Genomic DNA, 16,767 nt, shown 5'->3' on the forward strand with positions numbered 1-16,767 from the left:
GGAATTGGATGCTTCTATGTGTAAACTGTAAAGTGTTTGAAAGAGCTATATAGTGTAACATGCAGCGTAACACGCCACCGAGATTAAGGGAAGCATGCGCATGTAGCAATATATCTTGGTAGTTTATTTTGCCAAGAGTTGTGGTTTGTAATAGTTCAACATACTACGCATTACACTCAGTTATTTTAAATTAAAAGTCAACATATTGCTCCAATAAAAAATTGTTCAATTTAGTAATAAAATGAATTCGATTAAAAAATATATATATATCTTATATATAAAGCGGATACCAGATTTCCCAATTACTTCCCGTATTCCCGGTTTTAACACAAAGTTTTTAATTGGAAGGGTACCGGAAAGTTAGACAGCCACTTATTTTTTGTTCTTCATTGAAAGGGTAAATTTGTCATTTAAAGTATTCCCATAACTATAAATGTCAACTTCTTCGGCAAACAGAGACAGATACACCGTTTCTGGGGGTTCGCAATTAAGAAAAAAAAAGAAAACCGCTCGTCTTCTTCGTTCCTGGCCAATACCCATATTAACTTTCAAATCGAAACTACAAATTTGATAATTCCTAACTTGCTCTCCATCAGAACGATTTCTATTGAACCAATAGCCAATCATTTTAAAGGTTAGTATGCATTTTTCTCATTGTTTACTTTAAAATATTCCCATAACTATAAAGGTCAACTTCTTCGGCAAACAGAGACAAAGACACCGTTTCGGTGGGTTCACAATTAAAAAAAAGTTAACCGTTCGTTCGTCTTCTCCATTCCCAATTAAAACCCATATCATCCGGTGAGATTCTTACATTCTTCTTCTCTTCTATATGTGATTCATTCCATTAATCTAATTAGCTTTCCTTATTTATGTTTTTAATTAAATTTAATAGTTTTGAGGATACAACAATGTTTGGAAATGGAGTTATTGGAATCCTTTGTGAGTCTCGAAACAAGTGGGAAAGAAGAGCTCCTCTCACCCCTTCACACTATGCTCGCCTTCTACACGGAGGAAGGGGTAAAACTGGTGTCACACGCATAATCGTCCAGCCATCCACCAAGCGCATCCATCACGACTCTCTTTATCAGGATGTTGGCTGTCATTTATAACATGATCTATCAGAATGCGGTCTTATTTTGGGCATCAAACACCCAAAGGTGCATACTTCAATTCATTCATTTGCCCTTCTACTTACACTTTGATCAACAGATAGATCACTACGTAATTTTTTCTTTCATCTGGTTTAGTTAGAGATGATTCTGCCCGAGAGGGCTTACACTTTCTTCTCTCACACCCACAAGGCGCAGAAAGAAAGCATGCCTTTGCTAGATAAGGTACCTACCTAGCTCCTAGCTTATTCAGTAGTACAGATGCTTGCATTCTTTTTTTTTTATGAAATTCTGTAAACTGCAGATACTAGATGGTCTTTGTATGACTATGAGCTTATTGTTGGAGACCATGGGAAGAGGTTGCTTGCATTTGGAAAATTTGCTGGTAGAGCTGGATTAATTGACTTCTTACATGGGTTAGGAAAACGTAGGCCCAAACCTTCTCATTTTCTTTACTGATGTATGCCTGTATTATATCACTCTCACCATACTTTTTCACCTAATATTGCATTCTTTTAAATCTTCATTTTTCTACTTTAAATACTCTGCCTCGGGTTAATGCTGTTAAGTAATTGATCAGTCTCACCAGATTCATTTGAAGCCACATAGGGGATTCCCTACCAGCTTTGTTGTTTGCATAGTTGAATGGACCCATGAATTAAGCATTCTCAAAGAACAATTTTCAAGGTTCATGAATCCATATATACTTCTAATATTAATAAAAACTCTTCTATTGATGTGTGGCGGAACGTACCGATATACATTACTATTAAAAGTATAGTCCACTCGGCAATCTATTGGTAGTCATTCAATAACCCTGTTTTCTTTGATGTTTACAGATTGTTGTGTTGTGTAACTTTTGTTTGTTAGAATGATAAGAGCGTGAATCCTTTCTACTATTAAATTTCAGGTTATCTAAGTCTTGGATATTCAACACCTTTCCTCTCACTGGGAGCATCTTATATGTATCCTTTCTCGGCTTCCGAAAGTTTGCAGTGATGATTGCTTCTGTGAAGATTGAGATAGCCACGCTAGGACTGCCATCTGGAATCTGTCCTTTAGTCCTTACAGTCACAGGATCAGGAAATGGTATTGATATACTACTGAAATTTTGACTTCCATTCTTATAATTCTCTAGAACTCGATCATCCGCCAGGTTTGTCTTTTCTCTTCTTCTTCTTTGTATGTTTCATATTTAGGCAACACATATTATTTTTTAATTTCTATTGGAATTGAATTTAATACTCAAAATGTTTAGAATTTATTAATTGCACACCAGTTCTTCACGAAAGAGACGACATCAAGTGGTAAGTTAGTCCTTTTTAATTTTTTAAGTTCTTTATATATTACCATTTTCTTTAATATTACCATTTTTAATTAATCCTCCTTTTAAAATTTAGTGTTTGTTAACGTGATACAAAGATGGAAATGAATATAAACTTTGGATAGCATTCAATCATTCCGATGAGCTTTTCTGTTCAAGGTATTCTCAAGCCAATCTAAATATACATTTTTTCATTCATTTCCATTTTATTGTACAATAAATGTCTCCAGCTTGAATTTGTGTAATACTCAATCATCCTTAGTAATCTGCCTCATAGGTACTTGACTAAAGCACATAACTAGATGCATTCCTTTCAAAAAGAGCAAGCAGCACCCTTTATGGTATTGAAATGTACGGGTAAGTCAATAGATATGCACGGGTAAGTCACTTCAAGGCTTAAGACGATTTTCGCCTGTGTAGCTTAAGGCTTTGCAAGTATTTTACAGTCGTAGTTATTGCACAACACTAATTCCCTGTCGAATGGCACATCTTTTACCTAAGTAAATCATTGAATTATACTCAAAAGAAATGCTACCCTGTTTTTGTTGATGCTTGGTAGTTCGTCTTACTAAACCGCATTTTCAGAGTGTTTAAACCCCATTTCTAACATTGTTAAGTAATTTTTCATTGAATTTCAATCTTATTGGTGGGTTAGCTCAAAATCATTGAATTATACTCAAAAGAAATGCTGCCCTGTTTTTGTTGATGCTTGGTAGTTCGTCTTACTAAACCGCATTTTCAGAGTGTTTAAACCCCATTTCTAACATTGTTAAGTAATTTTTCATTGAATTTCAATCTTATTGGCGGGCTAGCTCAAAAGCAATTTTTCCTCTTCTGTTCCAATCATGTCTTTGCAATTTTTATGGAGTCTGATTTTTTTTCCTACTATAGGGAGTAGTGCAACAGTAGACCGGTGACATCATTATGAAATTTCTATCAAAGAAGATGGCATCCATTTGCACTTGGTGAGTTTGTATAGTTCGACATTGTCATTGAAACTACAATCAATTTTGTGCAGTGAGCAAAGAAATTTATGTATATATTACAATGCTCAATACTACTAAAAGTGTTATTGGTTTTATGGATTGTGGTGGTGTACGGATTTTTTTATATATTACATGCATTCATGATTGTATTCTATCATATGATCATTTTCCGCTATATTTCTTTGCATCCATTTTTTGTTTAAAACCATGACACAACTATCCTGTATACTGCGTGGTTATTTCTTCAGTTATTGATGCACAGCTATTTGGTGTGTTTTGTAGGAGCAGTTTCAAGGTCTTGATTGCTTTCTTGCAGGTAGGTTTCTTTATTCGTTGAATTGTATAATCGTGGTTCTCAGAATGTGCTTTCGAGGATCTTTTTGGTAGAAGAATATAATTGAATTTTATTTATGACCTATAGATATATGTTGCAGAAAACTTTTACGCTATCAGTTGTGCTTGCTTGCTTGCAAATTTGATTTTTTTGTTTTTCCAGGAGAGATTTGAACTAGAAGAGGCGGTAATTTGAGGGTCCACAACCAAAATATCTATTGAATGAATTACCAAGTCCATGAAATTGCTAACGCAGAAGTGCCTCTTAAGAATATTTTTATGCATGTTTATTGGACCTAAGAGTGACGATGATGCCAGTAACATTGTTGAGCAATGTTCATCTCTTTTTATAGGTGATGATGTTAAGGAAAAGAAGCCTGATCCTTCAATTTATTTAACAGCTGCCAAGGTAATTAGCCCAATAGGTTTCTTAGCATATTTGCACTCTCTTCAATTCTTTTGAGATTGATTTGTGTTTCCATTGTAGAACCGTATTTCACGTATGATAGGATTACTTCTGGACAAACCTTATTTGAACCGTTGAAATAATGCAATCGTATCGGTGGTATGTTATATTTGTAGTTCTATTTTATGCATTTCAGAGTTAAATATCCATGAAATTTGTTGTCATATGGAAAAACCTCACTCACTTGGAAAAAGAGAAAAACTTATTGAAAAGAATGAAATTTACAGGTGTGTTGCAGTCGACAGTGAAGCATTCAATCTGACTTACATTGGTAACTACTTTTAAGTCACAAAGCCAGCCTTGAAGAACATTTACAAAGCCCCCAATAATGTCGGGATTCGGTCCGAGGTCAAAGCCAATTTTTTTCCGGTAAAGTCATTGTTTCCCTTCAAATATATATATATTCGACTTTGTATCAATGATGTTACTGCTTTTTTGTTTTAGTTATAAATATTATGACACTACCGTTCCACGTCGATTTTGTTACAAAGATTACGGCCTAAGGACAAAGCCCAATAATAATTTCGCCATAAGTCCCAAACCGGGCTGACAAAATTTCAGCTTAAGGACACATTTTCAATTTTAATTTCGTCGTAAGTCCCGTGCAAATTTACATAGTTTTATTTTCACATGTAAATTTAAATTTGCATATTATTTTAGAAGAGTTATCAAGGACGTGGAGAAGTCTCTTCCTCCAAAAATTGAACGCATTCTTAGGGTTGAGATGTCACCTCTTCATAAACAGTTAGCACTCATTTCATCTTTAAAGAACAGTTGTAACTGTTGGTAATATGAGCTGACCTGGGTTTTTCTTTTTTACATTGTCATAGATATTACAAATGGATATTAGAACGTAACTTCCATGACTTGAACAAAGGAGTCTATGGTAATCAGGTTTGATTTTTTTGTTTTTATCAATACATTATTCTGCATGAAAGCAAGTCCAGTGACCCAGTTTTAGAGTCTCTTTATCTTGCTGCAATTTTAAATATTCTGTTCGAAAGCATTCACAGAGTGAAAAAGTCAATAAGAAATTCCTCCTCTGTGACACTAGAGCTTCGCCAAAGCTTTTAAACTACGAGACCATTCCTACTACTACTACCAATTGGACTTTGATATACATTTATACCTTTTGAATTTGTAGGTTTCACTCTTAAACATTGTGGTTGAGTTGAAGAAATGCTGCAATCATCTATTTCTATTCGAAAGTGCAGACCATGGCTATGGTGGAGACAAACACTAATGGAAATTAAAATTAAAGTGGACTTAGGGCGAAAATATTTGGGAAAATTGGGCTCTCTACCCCCCAATTACTTGATTTTGTTAGTGACATTTATGTGCGTATGAAAATCTACATTTCTTCCTTTAAAGTACATTATGGGTAACTAAATGAGTTGTTATTCTCTGGGGCGTATTTTTCTGGATTTTGTTTGCTCTAATTGTTAAATTTTCTTCATGTATAGAGAGTAGTGTCAAATGACTTTTAGTTCTCTCTACAGTCATCTCTATAGCTTTCTTGCATTTGTTTCACCATCTAATAGTTATTAGATTGTTTAGAGTAAAATTTAAAACTGAACCATCAGATGCTATTATATATTTATGATATTAGTGTTTTCGAAGATGTGAACCTATATCCATTTGTGGTTACTAGCACCACCATTGGTGTATCATTCTTCTCAAAATAATATTTTCTATTTTCGTGACACGTGCATCGCACGTGCCCATTTACTAGTAGCTTATAAGCAAAATATAGACCTGAGAGTAGAGAAAAAGAAAAACATTGAAGATGACCAGGATGACGGAGTGCTTGGTCATTTTTACTTTAAGTCCCCAGTAGTGTTTCACTTCTTCTTTGGGGGCTGGGCTTATAAATAACAGTGAAGGATCGTTATTAGTTGAAGGATTTGGTAGGATAAGATTTCACTGGGATTACAATGCAAATCTCCATGAAGGAAAAAGTCCAATAATGCTAGAGAAATACTAAATGCATGTTAGTTATAGATTTCTTTAGTTTGAAGATTGCCTTCGGAATTAAATCTGTTTTTTTTCTTTCTCATGTTACAGTCCTTAACCGGCTATATGTTATGTATTAAGTTGTTTCCTATGGCTTATTTCAGACTTTAAAGGGAATTACATGACACCTAAGCTGTACTTCTTCAAAAATATAATGGTGGTCTGAATGGTTTATGCATAAGTGAGTATACATACGCAGCATTATGAGTTGGCCTGGAAGTTAGTTAATAAAGAGCAGAGAGCAGCCGCGTTCACCTCGATCAACAGAAGACAAAGAAAAGCTACTCACCCTCAAACAAACATGGCCGGGGAAGACACGTTGGTATGGGAGCTGGAAGCAAGCCGAAGTCCCACCGCAGAAGGCAAAGGTGGGCTGACAAGAGCTACAAAATGTCTCACCTTGGAAACGAGTGGAAAAAGGCATTTGCTGGATCTTCCAACGCAAAAGGCATTGTTCTTGAGAAGATAGGTGTTAGAGTTATCCCTCACATGAGGAGAGAAACAGAGCTGGAGAGAAACGGAGCGAATTCGGCATCGAGAATGTCGAGGCCAGCGCCAGCTCATAGAAGCGCGACTTCGCTCAGTTCCGATGAGACTAGGGCGACCAGCATCATAGAGGCGACCAGCGCTTCGATCTCAAGATACATTGGCCAAGGCGCAAAGAGGGCGCTCCAATTCAGTCTAATTTTCGTGGGCTTTGCTACAGTACCCGCGAAATTTGGTTTTGGAGATAAAACCAAAATCAAGGTTTTGGAAAACCTAACCTAACAAGTCGGGAAGGATTGGAATCGGACTAAAACAAAAGAGAGAGAACCTTTACGTAAATACAACCCTCAGAAAGAGATAAAGAGTGATCTAGTAAGGTGAGAGACCGAAAGGAGATATTGTAATCTTCCTTCCTACTTTATTAAGAACCGGCTCTTGTGGAAGTAGGCATCATTGGCCGAACCACGGTAAATCTTTGTGTTGTGGTTTTGCTTTTCTTGCTTTTACATTATTATCGGTTGTTAATAGTTGTTTTAGCGAGTTGGGCATATTAGTATAGGTTGTAGTTGATATTTAGATTTTGTCCGAGTTGAATTGTGTTCAAATACAAGTTATCCGTGTAGTGGGGAATCGATTGGTATTGATATAATCCCCAACAAGTGGTATCGAGCCTTGGTTAGAATAGCCTAGGGTGTTATCGAATCTTGGTCAGGAAGGTGTTTGTGAAATTTCGAGAGAAGATTTGAGGTTAAATAACTTGTAGAGATGGACCATTCCGTGAACACTCATATGATGAGTCCGAATAGGAAGAACTACACCATCCGGAAAGCCAAGATGGAAGACTTGCTATACTACAAGGACTTGACACTTCCCATTGAGAATGAGGGAGTAAAACCGAAAAAAGAATCGATGATGGCCGGCGGAAAAAGCTTAATGACGAAAAGCGATTTGATACATTCGGACGGTGGATTGACGGCGGTGTCTTTCACCATGTGGCCCCAAGAGACTGACCGATCTATGGAAGAAACTTCGAAGACCTTTATGAGAGAAAGTCGGGTGGAAACAAAGTGCTAGTCGTTAAGAAGTTTGCGCACACGCGAAGTACGAGAAAGGTTCTTCAATGTCCGAAAGCATCTTAATGAAGTCTGAGAATATCATCAATCGGATGCATTTGATGAAGATCAATTTGGGAGACGAAGTTGAGGCTTTGTTTCTATTAGCTCTCTACCCGAAAGTTGGGAGACATTAGCGGTTTCTCTACATGGAGCGACCAAGGATGGAATTGTTACCATGGAGATGGCTACCACGTCTTTGTTGAATGAGGAGACTAGAAGGAGTGCAAGAAGCAGCTCTTCTCACTCGAGATCCTTTTTCCGAGAAACGGGGAGAGGTCAAAACAGAAAACCATCTCGCTCTAGAGGTGATGACGAATAAATCTAGGGGTGAAGCTAGAACTCCTAAGGCAGAGGCAATGTTACTATTGTGCCACAAAAGGCCACTTCGGATATGAGTCTAAGAACAACGAAGAGGGATGAGAAGAATAACCGTGGTACATGAAGACATGGTGCGGAGGGCGAAAACGTGCGAGAGATACTACCGCACTAGTCGGCGACCTAGTGGGAATTGTGTCGGTGTGGTGTGTCGGCCGTCTTAGTACCTCATGTCGATATCTGAGTGGGTGATAGATACAGGGAGCATCCTAGCACGCCACACCGCCGCAGGGGATTCTTCACTACCTACGGTACCGTGGTGAATATGGTGAAGTAAGGATGGGTAACGATGGAGTCTCAAGATTATAGGCATTGGAGATGTTCATATAGAAACCAATGTCGGCTACACCTTGACACTCAAGGATGTAAGACATGTCCCCGACATACGGTTAAGCCTAATATAATTTTTTTGGGAAATTAGATGACGATGGCTTTGTAAACTCGTTTGGTAGCGGGTATGGAAACCGAAGCGAGAGGTTCCATTCAGAAGGCCGGAGGAAAGAAAACTTGCTCTCTTTACAAAACGAGGGCTAGTTTGTGTAAAGCGGAAGCGAACGCGCGTAAAAGAAGAAACTTCATCCGAAGCTGTGGTGGCACAAGAGTCGCGTCACATGGGCATAAAAGGGATGGAAGTTCTTGCTAAGCAAAAGGCCGTGCGGACATTAAAGGTACACATTTAAATACATGTACTCATTGTTTGGTAGGAAAGCAACTGGGGTGTCTTTCCAAAGATTCCGTCTCCACGAAAGGACAATCGCCCTTGAACTAGTGCACAGACTTATGTGGTCCTATGAGAGTAAAGTCCCACCGGGGAGTTTCAGACTTCTTGACATTCATTGATGATCGTCCAAGAAAGATATGGGCCTATAGTCCGAAGACCAAGGATGAAGTACTTGGCGTGTTTGAGAAATTCCACAAAGATGGTGGAAAGAGAGATGGGAAGTTGTTGAAGTGTATTCGCTCGGATAATGGGGGTGAGTACATTCGCCATTTGAAGAGTATTGCCCGAGTCATGGGATTCGTCATGAAGCGCACCGTTCCCAAGACACACCGCAAAGAATGGAATAGAGAGAATGAACCGTACCATTGTAGAGAGGATGAGATGCATGCTATCTCACTCTAAGCTACCTAGAAACTCTTGGGTAGAAGCAATGCGTCTACCGTGCATGTGATCAACCCGGGCCGCAAAGCCTCTAAATAGTGATTATCCGAGAGTATGGTCAGCAGAGATGTTGATTATGGATACTTGAGGGTATTTGGGTGCGGGGCATTTGTGCATATTCGAAGGATGAGAGATCCAAGCTTGATGACAAAGCCAAGCGGTGCATTTTTTCGGGTTATGGAGAGGAAAAGTTTGGTTACAAACTCTATGATCCGATTAACAAGAAGGTAATCCGAAGTCGAGATGTTGTGTTCTTAGAAGACCAAACCATAGCGGACTTTAAGGAGGGTGAGAAGCTGAGGCCTTCACCAATTATCTTGTTGATTGAGAACTTAAAGTTCCCATCGTGGAACGTCGTAAGGCATTGAGAATCTCGAGAACCATGAGTTTGAAGCTCATGATGAGAATCCTATTGCTCATGATGGGATAGAACCTATTGGTATAGAAGATGCAGATGAGATGCATGAACCACCACCGTGAGCAAGCAAGTGCATGCTCCCCGAGGCACCGGCCAGATGGGGCAAGGAGGTCCGACAGAGGAGACTAGCTTCAACCGGTATCCACCACATAATGCGTGCTACTATCGGATGGTGGAGAACCTATGTACTATCAAGAGGCACTTGAAGGTACAGACAAGGAAAAGTGGTTGAAGGCCATGCATGACGAGATGGATTCTTTGCATAAGAATCACACTTATGAAGTTAGTTGAGAAACCCAGCGGGGAGAAAAGTTCTCAAGAATAAGTGGATATACAAAGTCAAGCATGAGGAGAACAATCCTCACCCAAGGCATAAAGCTTCGCCTTGTTTGTGAAGGGATTCGGTCAAAAAAAGGGATTGACTTTGATGAGATTTTCTCTCCGTAGTAAAGATGACTTCTATCCGGGTGGTATTGGGTATGGCCGCAAGTATGAACCTAGAGGTTGAATGACTAGATGTTAAGGCGACTTTTCTTCATGGAGACCTTGAAGAAGATGTCTATATGGACAACCCGCAGGGGTTTGAGGTCAAAGGCAAGGAGCACCTAGTATGCAAGGCGATAAAGAGCTTGTATGGGTTGAAGCAAGCACCGAGACAAGTGGTACATAAAGTTTGACTCCTTTATGGCGAAGCAAGGATACAAGAAGTCCGCTTCCGATCATTGTGTGTTTGTTCGAGAGATTTCGGATGGGGATTTCATTGTCTATTCTTTGTATGTGGATGATATGTTGATAGTTGGCCCAAACATCAACAAGATATCCAAGCTAAAGAAAGACTTGAGTAAGTCCTTTGAGATGAAGGATTTGGGTCAAAAGCAAAGTAGATACTTGGGATCGCGGATCACTCGTGATGAAAAAAGTGGGAAGTTGTGGCTTTTCAAGAAAGCTACATTGAGAAGGTGTTGAAGAGATTCAACATGGATCAAAGCGAAACCCGGTCGGTTCCGCTTGGTGGCCAATTCTGCATGACCAAAGAGATGTGTCCTAAGGGTGAGCATGAGCAGAGTCGGATGGAAAAGATTCCTTATGCATCCGCGATTGGGCGGTTTGATGTATGCCATGGTGTGTACTAAACCGGACATTGCTTTCGCCCGTTAGGGTGGTAAGCGATTTTGTCAAACCGGGTAAAGAGCATTGGGAAGGTGTTAAGTGGATATTGAGATATCTCAAAGGCACTTCCAAATCGTGTTTGTGTTTTGGTGGAAGTAAGCCCTTACTTGAAGGTTACATCATGCGCACATGGCGGTGATGTTGACTCGATGAAGTCCACCTCGGTTATCCGGGTTACTTTTGCAGGGGGGAGCAGTTTCTTGGCAATCTAAGTTGCAAAAGTGTGTTGCCCTCTCCACTACAGAAGTCGAGTATATTGCAGCCACTGAGTGTTGCAAAGAGTTGCTATGGATGAAGAGGTTCTTCGACGAACTAGGGCTAAAGCAGAAACAGTTTGTAGTTCATCATGAGAACATCATTCCTGTACTTGGATTCCACAATGAAGATGCGAAGGCTTTACTCTTCCCGCTATGTGAGCATGGAAGTCTTCATAAGTACATGGAAACGCGTAAGTACTAATTCATTTTTAAACAGATGTTACTCCAAAGACGATCTCTTTAGTACACTATCTTTATGTATGTAGATGTTGTTCCTTGGGATGCTCGGGTGAATATTATAACTGGAATTGCAAAGGCGATGAACCATCTCCATGAAAAGGATATCATTTACCGAGATATGAAGTCGGAAAATGTTCTCTTGGACAATGTGAGTTTCTTTATCAAAACTGATTCTAGTTGATGTTATATACATAATTCCTATATCCAAACTTATTCTTCTTCTATGTAACAGAATTTAAAACCCCTACTGACGGACTTTGGTGGTGTATGCCACCTTGATGCCCCAACCACATTGGTGGCATACTCAGCTTTCTACCGTGATCCAGCTTATGACCATCCATGTAAGTACAGAATTTTGGGTTCTTTAATTTGATATTTAGAAGATATTCTCCATTTTTATGTTTATTGTTTATTTCCCTTAGTTAACAATTAATGACATGTAATTTTATCATTTTATGATACGCAATTCAGTAGAATAACAGTATACAATTAGCTTATGAAAGTTTTTCTCTTAAACCATACCTGTGACCTTGCTCACTACTTGTTCCTGAATGACAAGTACAAAGTGCAAGGATCCAAAGTTTGATCTTAGTACAGAATTCCCTGTCTTGAACAAGCCTAAAATCCTCAATTGCAAACATGTAAAAGCCCAAATCATTTCCCTTCAGCCATTACGCTTTCTAGGATTACAAATTTACATTGGATATTATGTGTATAAACTCGAACCTCACTTCAGAATTCCTTGGCTCGTCGATCTGAACAAAACCCAAACCTATATACAAGTTTCATATTTGGCTTACTGTTTGTGATTATTAGTTCATGTCTAAATGTAAATACATATTGTGGGTACTGCATAGTGTCATGAGGAAAGCTGGTGGAACTCCCCTTGTGTCAGAGGGGAATGAGTCAATTAGTGTTGATTGTGGGTTTGTTGGTGATCATTTAGCCTTTTTATTATAGTTTTTAGACTAACTTTATTAGACTAAATTTAGTATATTTCCTAGAAATTTTCCTTACTCTTTCCAAACTTATCTTCTGATCCTTTTCAGGGATCCCTAACAAAGCACATGATGTCTATTCCTTTGGCATCTTTGTGCTAGAGGTTGTGTCTGGTGTTCGACCTGGTCAAGGTTTACAGTCGTCTGGTACACTAGTACAGAAATTGGATTCCACATCGACTGTAGGCGCCAAGACTCTTCTGGATCCAGCGCTCGGGGATGACTATGTGGAGGACTCTCTAAAGCTTATGGTGAACTTGGCAAGACAGTGTGTTAAGACGGGTGTCAATGAACGTCTAGGCATGGCTCAGGTTGTGGCCATCCTGACCGACCCCATGGAATTAGAAGCTGCTTGAGTTCCATACATGATTTACTAGGACATATTAAAGTATATTTTGATACTATTATTGGGTTGTTGGTACTATTTTTTAATATATTGCTAGTGTTGGTACACTGCAAAGACAAGTAGTATTAATTTGTGTTTTGCTCTAGGACAGAGAGATATTGCTGCAGTAATATTAATCGGTTTCTGCTAGGGCATAGTTGGCTTAATTAATGTGTTGTCATATTGGTAACTAGTGTCTTCTTTTAGTAACTTGTTTATTCTGTTAGCTGCCGTATTGTTAACTTGTTAGCTGCCGTATTCTGTTAGCTAACTTGTTTATACTGTTAACTTGTCATATTGTTATTATGTGTTGTCATATTGGAATGTTAGCTGCCGTCTAATGCAACCAAATAAGCTTTATGAGTTTCTTGCAGTTCGTCCCTATATATTGCATGAAACCAATCAAGCGAGTATAAAAAATGAAAAATGTTTTAGTTCCTCCATATCATTTCATAGAACGTTGTGTATTTTTATTTCTTTTTTTGAAAAGGTTACGGGGTTAAGGCTTACCTGTTGCTTAAACTTCAAAGAGTTATATACCTCCCTAAGAGTATGATCATTAGAGGGAAAATCCTAAAAAAACAACACTAGGCTATAAGCTTTACAATCATGAACACCCATGAACATAACCCACCCGGATACACACAAATATAACAACATATAAATATTTATTGTATGCCACCAAACAAGAGTTTCTCTCTTAAGACCGGATGATCATTCCTTACATATTTCTGGGCATTATCAAAATTATAGAAGAAGGTCCCACACTCACAACACGAGTATGTTAGACTAAGAGTGTCATCCCAAATCTCCTTAATATATCCATCAAGAGTTTTACTTTTATATTTTGCCTTGGATGCTTGCTTTATCATTACTAAGGTAGGACTAATCTCACCAGGTAAGCACCCCCTTATCACACTTGGAGAGGGTTATTTACATTTATTTGGCCTCATAGTAGTCCATTCCTCTGCTTGTGTTGCCTTCTGAACACTCGACCTTGTGCTAGGTGGAGATATAGTATGCACTTTATATCTTGTCTGTTGTTGTTCCATACTTCCACGGGAGCACTAGCTTCTCCCTGCCTCACTTGTATACTCGCATGATCGTTATTATCAATACTAGTAAATGGGCACGTGCGTTGCACGTGATATTACATTTTAATTTTGAAAAAAAATAAAGTTTGAACTTTAATTACAGTCATAAGTTTCATTTCTGATTGCAAATAAGTGTGCATGCGGGATCATAAAATGTAGACAATGTTACTGATTATATTTGGGAGTGAAAGTGAGTGAAAGTATTAGAAGTTTAAATGATGTAATTGAAAATTTTGAACAATAAAATAAATTTTAGCTATTAGTGAAAACAAATGGGAGTGGAAAAAAAAAAAAACAAATCAATGTAACCACACTTATAGAAGTACATGAAACAATGTTTAAAAAATTGTTTATTCATAAATCTATTGCAAGCCTAAGCCTACCTCACATGAGTGCAATTTCTCCCCTTGATTTAAACACCATAGCCTTCTAAATGGTTAACCACCAGTGTAGTGAATATATCTCATTAGTAGAAATTTCATTGAACCCGACGAGGCAATCGATTTGAAATCCGAAACTTAAATCTCGAACATTCTTGTGAACTTGTGCGCTTAAGTACTAATACCTTATTATCCAAGTATTCCTTTCTTTTCTTGAGCCTTGAATATTGTATGCCTTGAATACAATATTGTATTACAAACTAAGAAAAAGCGAATTTTATGTGAATCTGACTGAAAAAGATAACCGGGGAGTGCATACATACTTATTTAACTTTATAACAATACAAATACGAACTTGATGGAAGGTCAGTCTATTTATTTTAGGTTCAACGTGGGTCTATCTTCTGGCAAACAGGAGGCATTCACACCAAATCAAGGGTGCAACAATACTGCATCATATGGTACTGGAAAATGTTCAAAGTGCTAGCAGAGAATCGTCATCTTAGGTCATCAACTGTTGTCCTGCTATTAGCTATTAGTGAAAACAAATGAGTGGAAAAAAACATATCAATGTAACCACAGATATAGAAGTACAGGAAACAATGTTTAAAACGATAATCGATGAATGTAGCCTAGCCTTGAGCTCAAGTAATTAAGATGACTGTTCAATCATTTGATAACCAGAATCATTCTTTGATAAATGATCACTATCAGCCCACTTCTACGCGGGTCCTTCTAATGCTCAAACTAAGAACGCTTCTCAACCAGCTGTGGATGATGATGCGGCCTCGAAATCTACGACTGGGTAACTTCGTCAAAACTTTCGCTCGATTTCTATTGTGCAAGCTGAAGTGGTTAGTCCGGTTATCAAGGAGGAGAAGATGTCTGAGAAGGGAAGGACCGCTACTAATTATTCCTCGACTTCTGGTAAATCAAAAGGCATCCGAGAGACAGAGTGAGAAATCAAGGCAGGTTCCAAACCAACTTGCGGAACACAACCGAGCGAGCAGATGTCAGTGAGCCCTAAAAGATAGATGGATTTATTGGATTCGAAGTTCGATTCGACTGAGCGAGCTGTCTTTTTACTTTTCAGTCTGGCTCAAGGACGATTAGAGTTGATCTTTTTTATGTTATTAGTTCGCGGCTAAACCCAACTAATGCAGGCTTAGGGGCAGTTGCTACGAAAATGGGTGTACAAAGAACGGGGTTCCGATCTCTAAATGGATATGTTATAGCAACTCGATCTTGATCAAATGGCTTAGGATCTGTCTCTACATCTGGATCTGTAACAGGATATAGGATATGGAACTCAATATCGATCTGAAACTGGAAGATGCATGAACCATGAAGTTTCTGATACACAATTAAGATGCGCATTTCTTGTAGTTTACATGTACCATAAGCTTCATTACTACATACTCCAACAGAAAATACAGTTATCCAATTTGAATCTCTAACACTCCGAACCATAACAAGAGGGCTTATTAATCGTATTTTTATTAAATATGTTTCTCCATAAACAAAATAATCACTCATCCACCGGTCGTGGAACCGCTCCGAACAAAGTGAGATCTGTCGGTATGAATGTGATCTCCAAATCAAGAACGCATACACCTTCACTTTGTCCCTTCATATATTCCACCATTCTTGGGTATTTATAAACATAGTCCCTGTTCACCCCGGATGTGCAAGGTAGGTAGATTTACCTTCATATCGGTTGTTCCATAGCCTTCCAAACCATGTCCGTTTGAATTCAAAGGTACCTATTAGTATGTGTTTCTTGAATCTTGTAACAATTTTCCGCTCGTGTTCTAAGTATGCATGTCATACGGAAGGTAATCTACTATAAAATCTTGGAATGTAGTCAAGCTTCATTAAGCATTTTCAGCTTGTTGACACTTGGCTTACATAGTTTTTATAAATGCTTAACCCAGTATGGGACCTATAATGCGGTGCAAAACCCAGATTTCTCATACAATGTAGCATAATTTGCAAGATCTTCCTCGATGAACCAAGATGGCAAAGGTGTAGAAGGATCGACCAAGTCCATTATCTCTTGATCTTCTTTCACGGCAGGAAGTTCACTTTCGAGAAGAGAATGTAAATGTTTCTTACTACTTGTTTTGACATCCAAACGACCAAAATCTGCTTCCGTTCGTTCGCTCCTACAAAAAAATATTATGCCCAAGAGAGTGAGCACTTTCGTAGGAGTAATTATTCAGCGATGCAGTAGGAAAGCGTAAAGCAGAATTGCTTACTTCCCATCTCAACATGTAGAAACATTTAGGGAAAAACTCGCGAGGGAATAATTCAAGACCTGGGAGGACGAAAGGTAGGCCTAGTGTTATGACACCCATCACCCTTTCAGGATGAAGCAGAGCATAATGGTAAGCCGTTTTAACTCCAAAGTGCTTTGACACCCGGGAAAGCCTAAAAATCATTTATGTTAGAAC

At 38.5% G+C, this 16,767-nt stretch overlaps 2 protein-coding genes, 1 long non-coding RNA gene and 1 pseudogene across 12 annotated transcripts; 3 read left to right on the top strand and 1 right to left on the bottom strand.

Moving 5' to 3' along the window:
• The first annotated feature begins 273 nt into the window (after positions 1-273).
• Positions 274-2,111, top strand: LOC147507145 (alpha-aminoadipic semialdehyde synthase-like; annotated as a pseudogene). The gene is made up of 5 exons (XR_015217491.1): positions 274-801; positions 896-1,160; positions 1,251-1,337; positions 1,374-1,539; positions 2,023-2,111. The product of XR_015217491.1 is annotated as an alpha-aminoadipic semialdehyde synthase-like (transcript).
• An 18-nt stretch (positions 2,112-2,129) lies between these two features.
• LOC147507146 (uncharacterized) lies at positions 2,130-5,677 on the top strand. Of its 9 annotated transcripts, none has more exons than XR_015217554.1 (10): positions 2,130-2,419; positions 2,513-2,595; positions 2,699-2,793; positions 3,328-3,401; positions 3,705-3,738; positions 3,919-4,164; positions 4,243-4,320; positions 4,449-4,590; positions 5,052-5,115; positions 5,366-5,677. It is a non-coding gene; the product is annotated as an uncharacterized LOC147507146 (long non-coding RNA). The 9 variants fall into 9 exon arrangements; XR_015217553.1 differs by lacking the exon at positions 2,699-2,793 and having other exon boundaries at positions 3,919-3,942; positions 4,109-4,164; XR_015217551.1 differs by lacking the exon at positions 2,699-2,793.
• Positions 5,678-6,558: 881 nt separating this feature from the next.
• Positions 6,559-12,811, top strand: LOC147507147 (LRR receptor-like serine/threonine-protein kinase FEI 1). Its single transcript, XM_086599661.1, has 4 exons — positions 6,559-6,703; positions 11,484-11,605; positions 11,690-11,798; positions 12,507-12,811. Exons 1-4 carry the CDS (start codon positions 6,559-6,561, stop codon positions 12,809-12,811), a joined length of 681 nt encoding a protein of 226 aa, XP_086455787.1.
• A 3,445-nt stretch (positions 12,812-16,256) lies between these two features.
• Positions 16,257-16,755, bottom strand: LOC147507148 (epoxide hydrolase 3-like). Its single transcript, XM_086599662.1, has 2 exons — positions 16,515-16,755; positions 16,257-16,459 (listed from the first exon to the last, which is right to left on the bottom strand). The coding sequence occupies exons 1-2, from the start codon at positions 16,753-16,755 to the stop codon at positions 16,257-16,259; spliced, it is 444 nt and encodes a 147-aa protein (XP_086455788.1).
• Between the last annotated feature and the right edge of the window lie 12 nt (positions 16,756-16,767).

Source organism: Coptis chinensis, chromosome 3 (assembly GCF_015680905.1).
Source record: "Coptis chinensis isolate HL-2020 chromosome 3, ASM1568090v1, whole genome shotgun sequence".
Classification (NCBI taxonomy): domain Eukaryota; kingdom Viridiplantae; phylum Streptophyta; class Magnoliopsida; order Ranunculales; family Ranunculaceae; genus Coptis; species Coptis chinensis.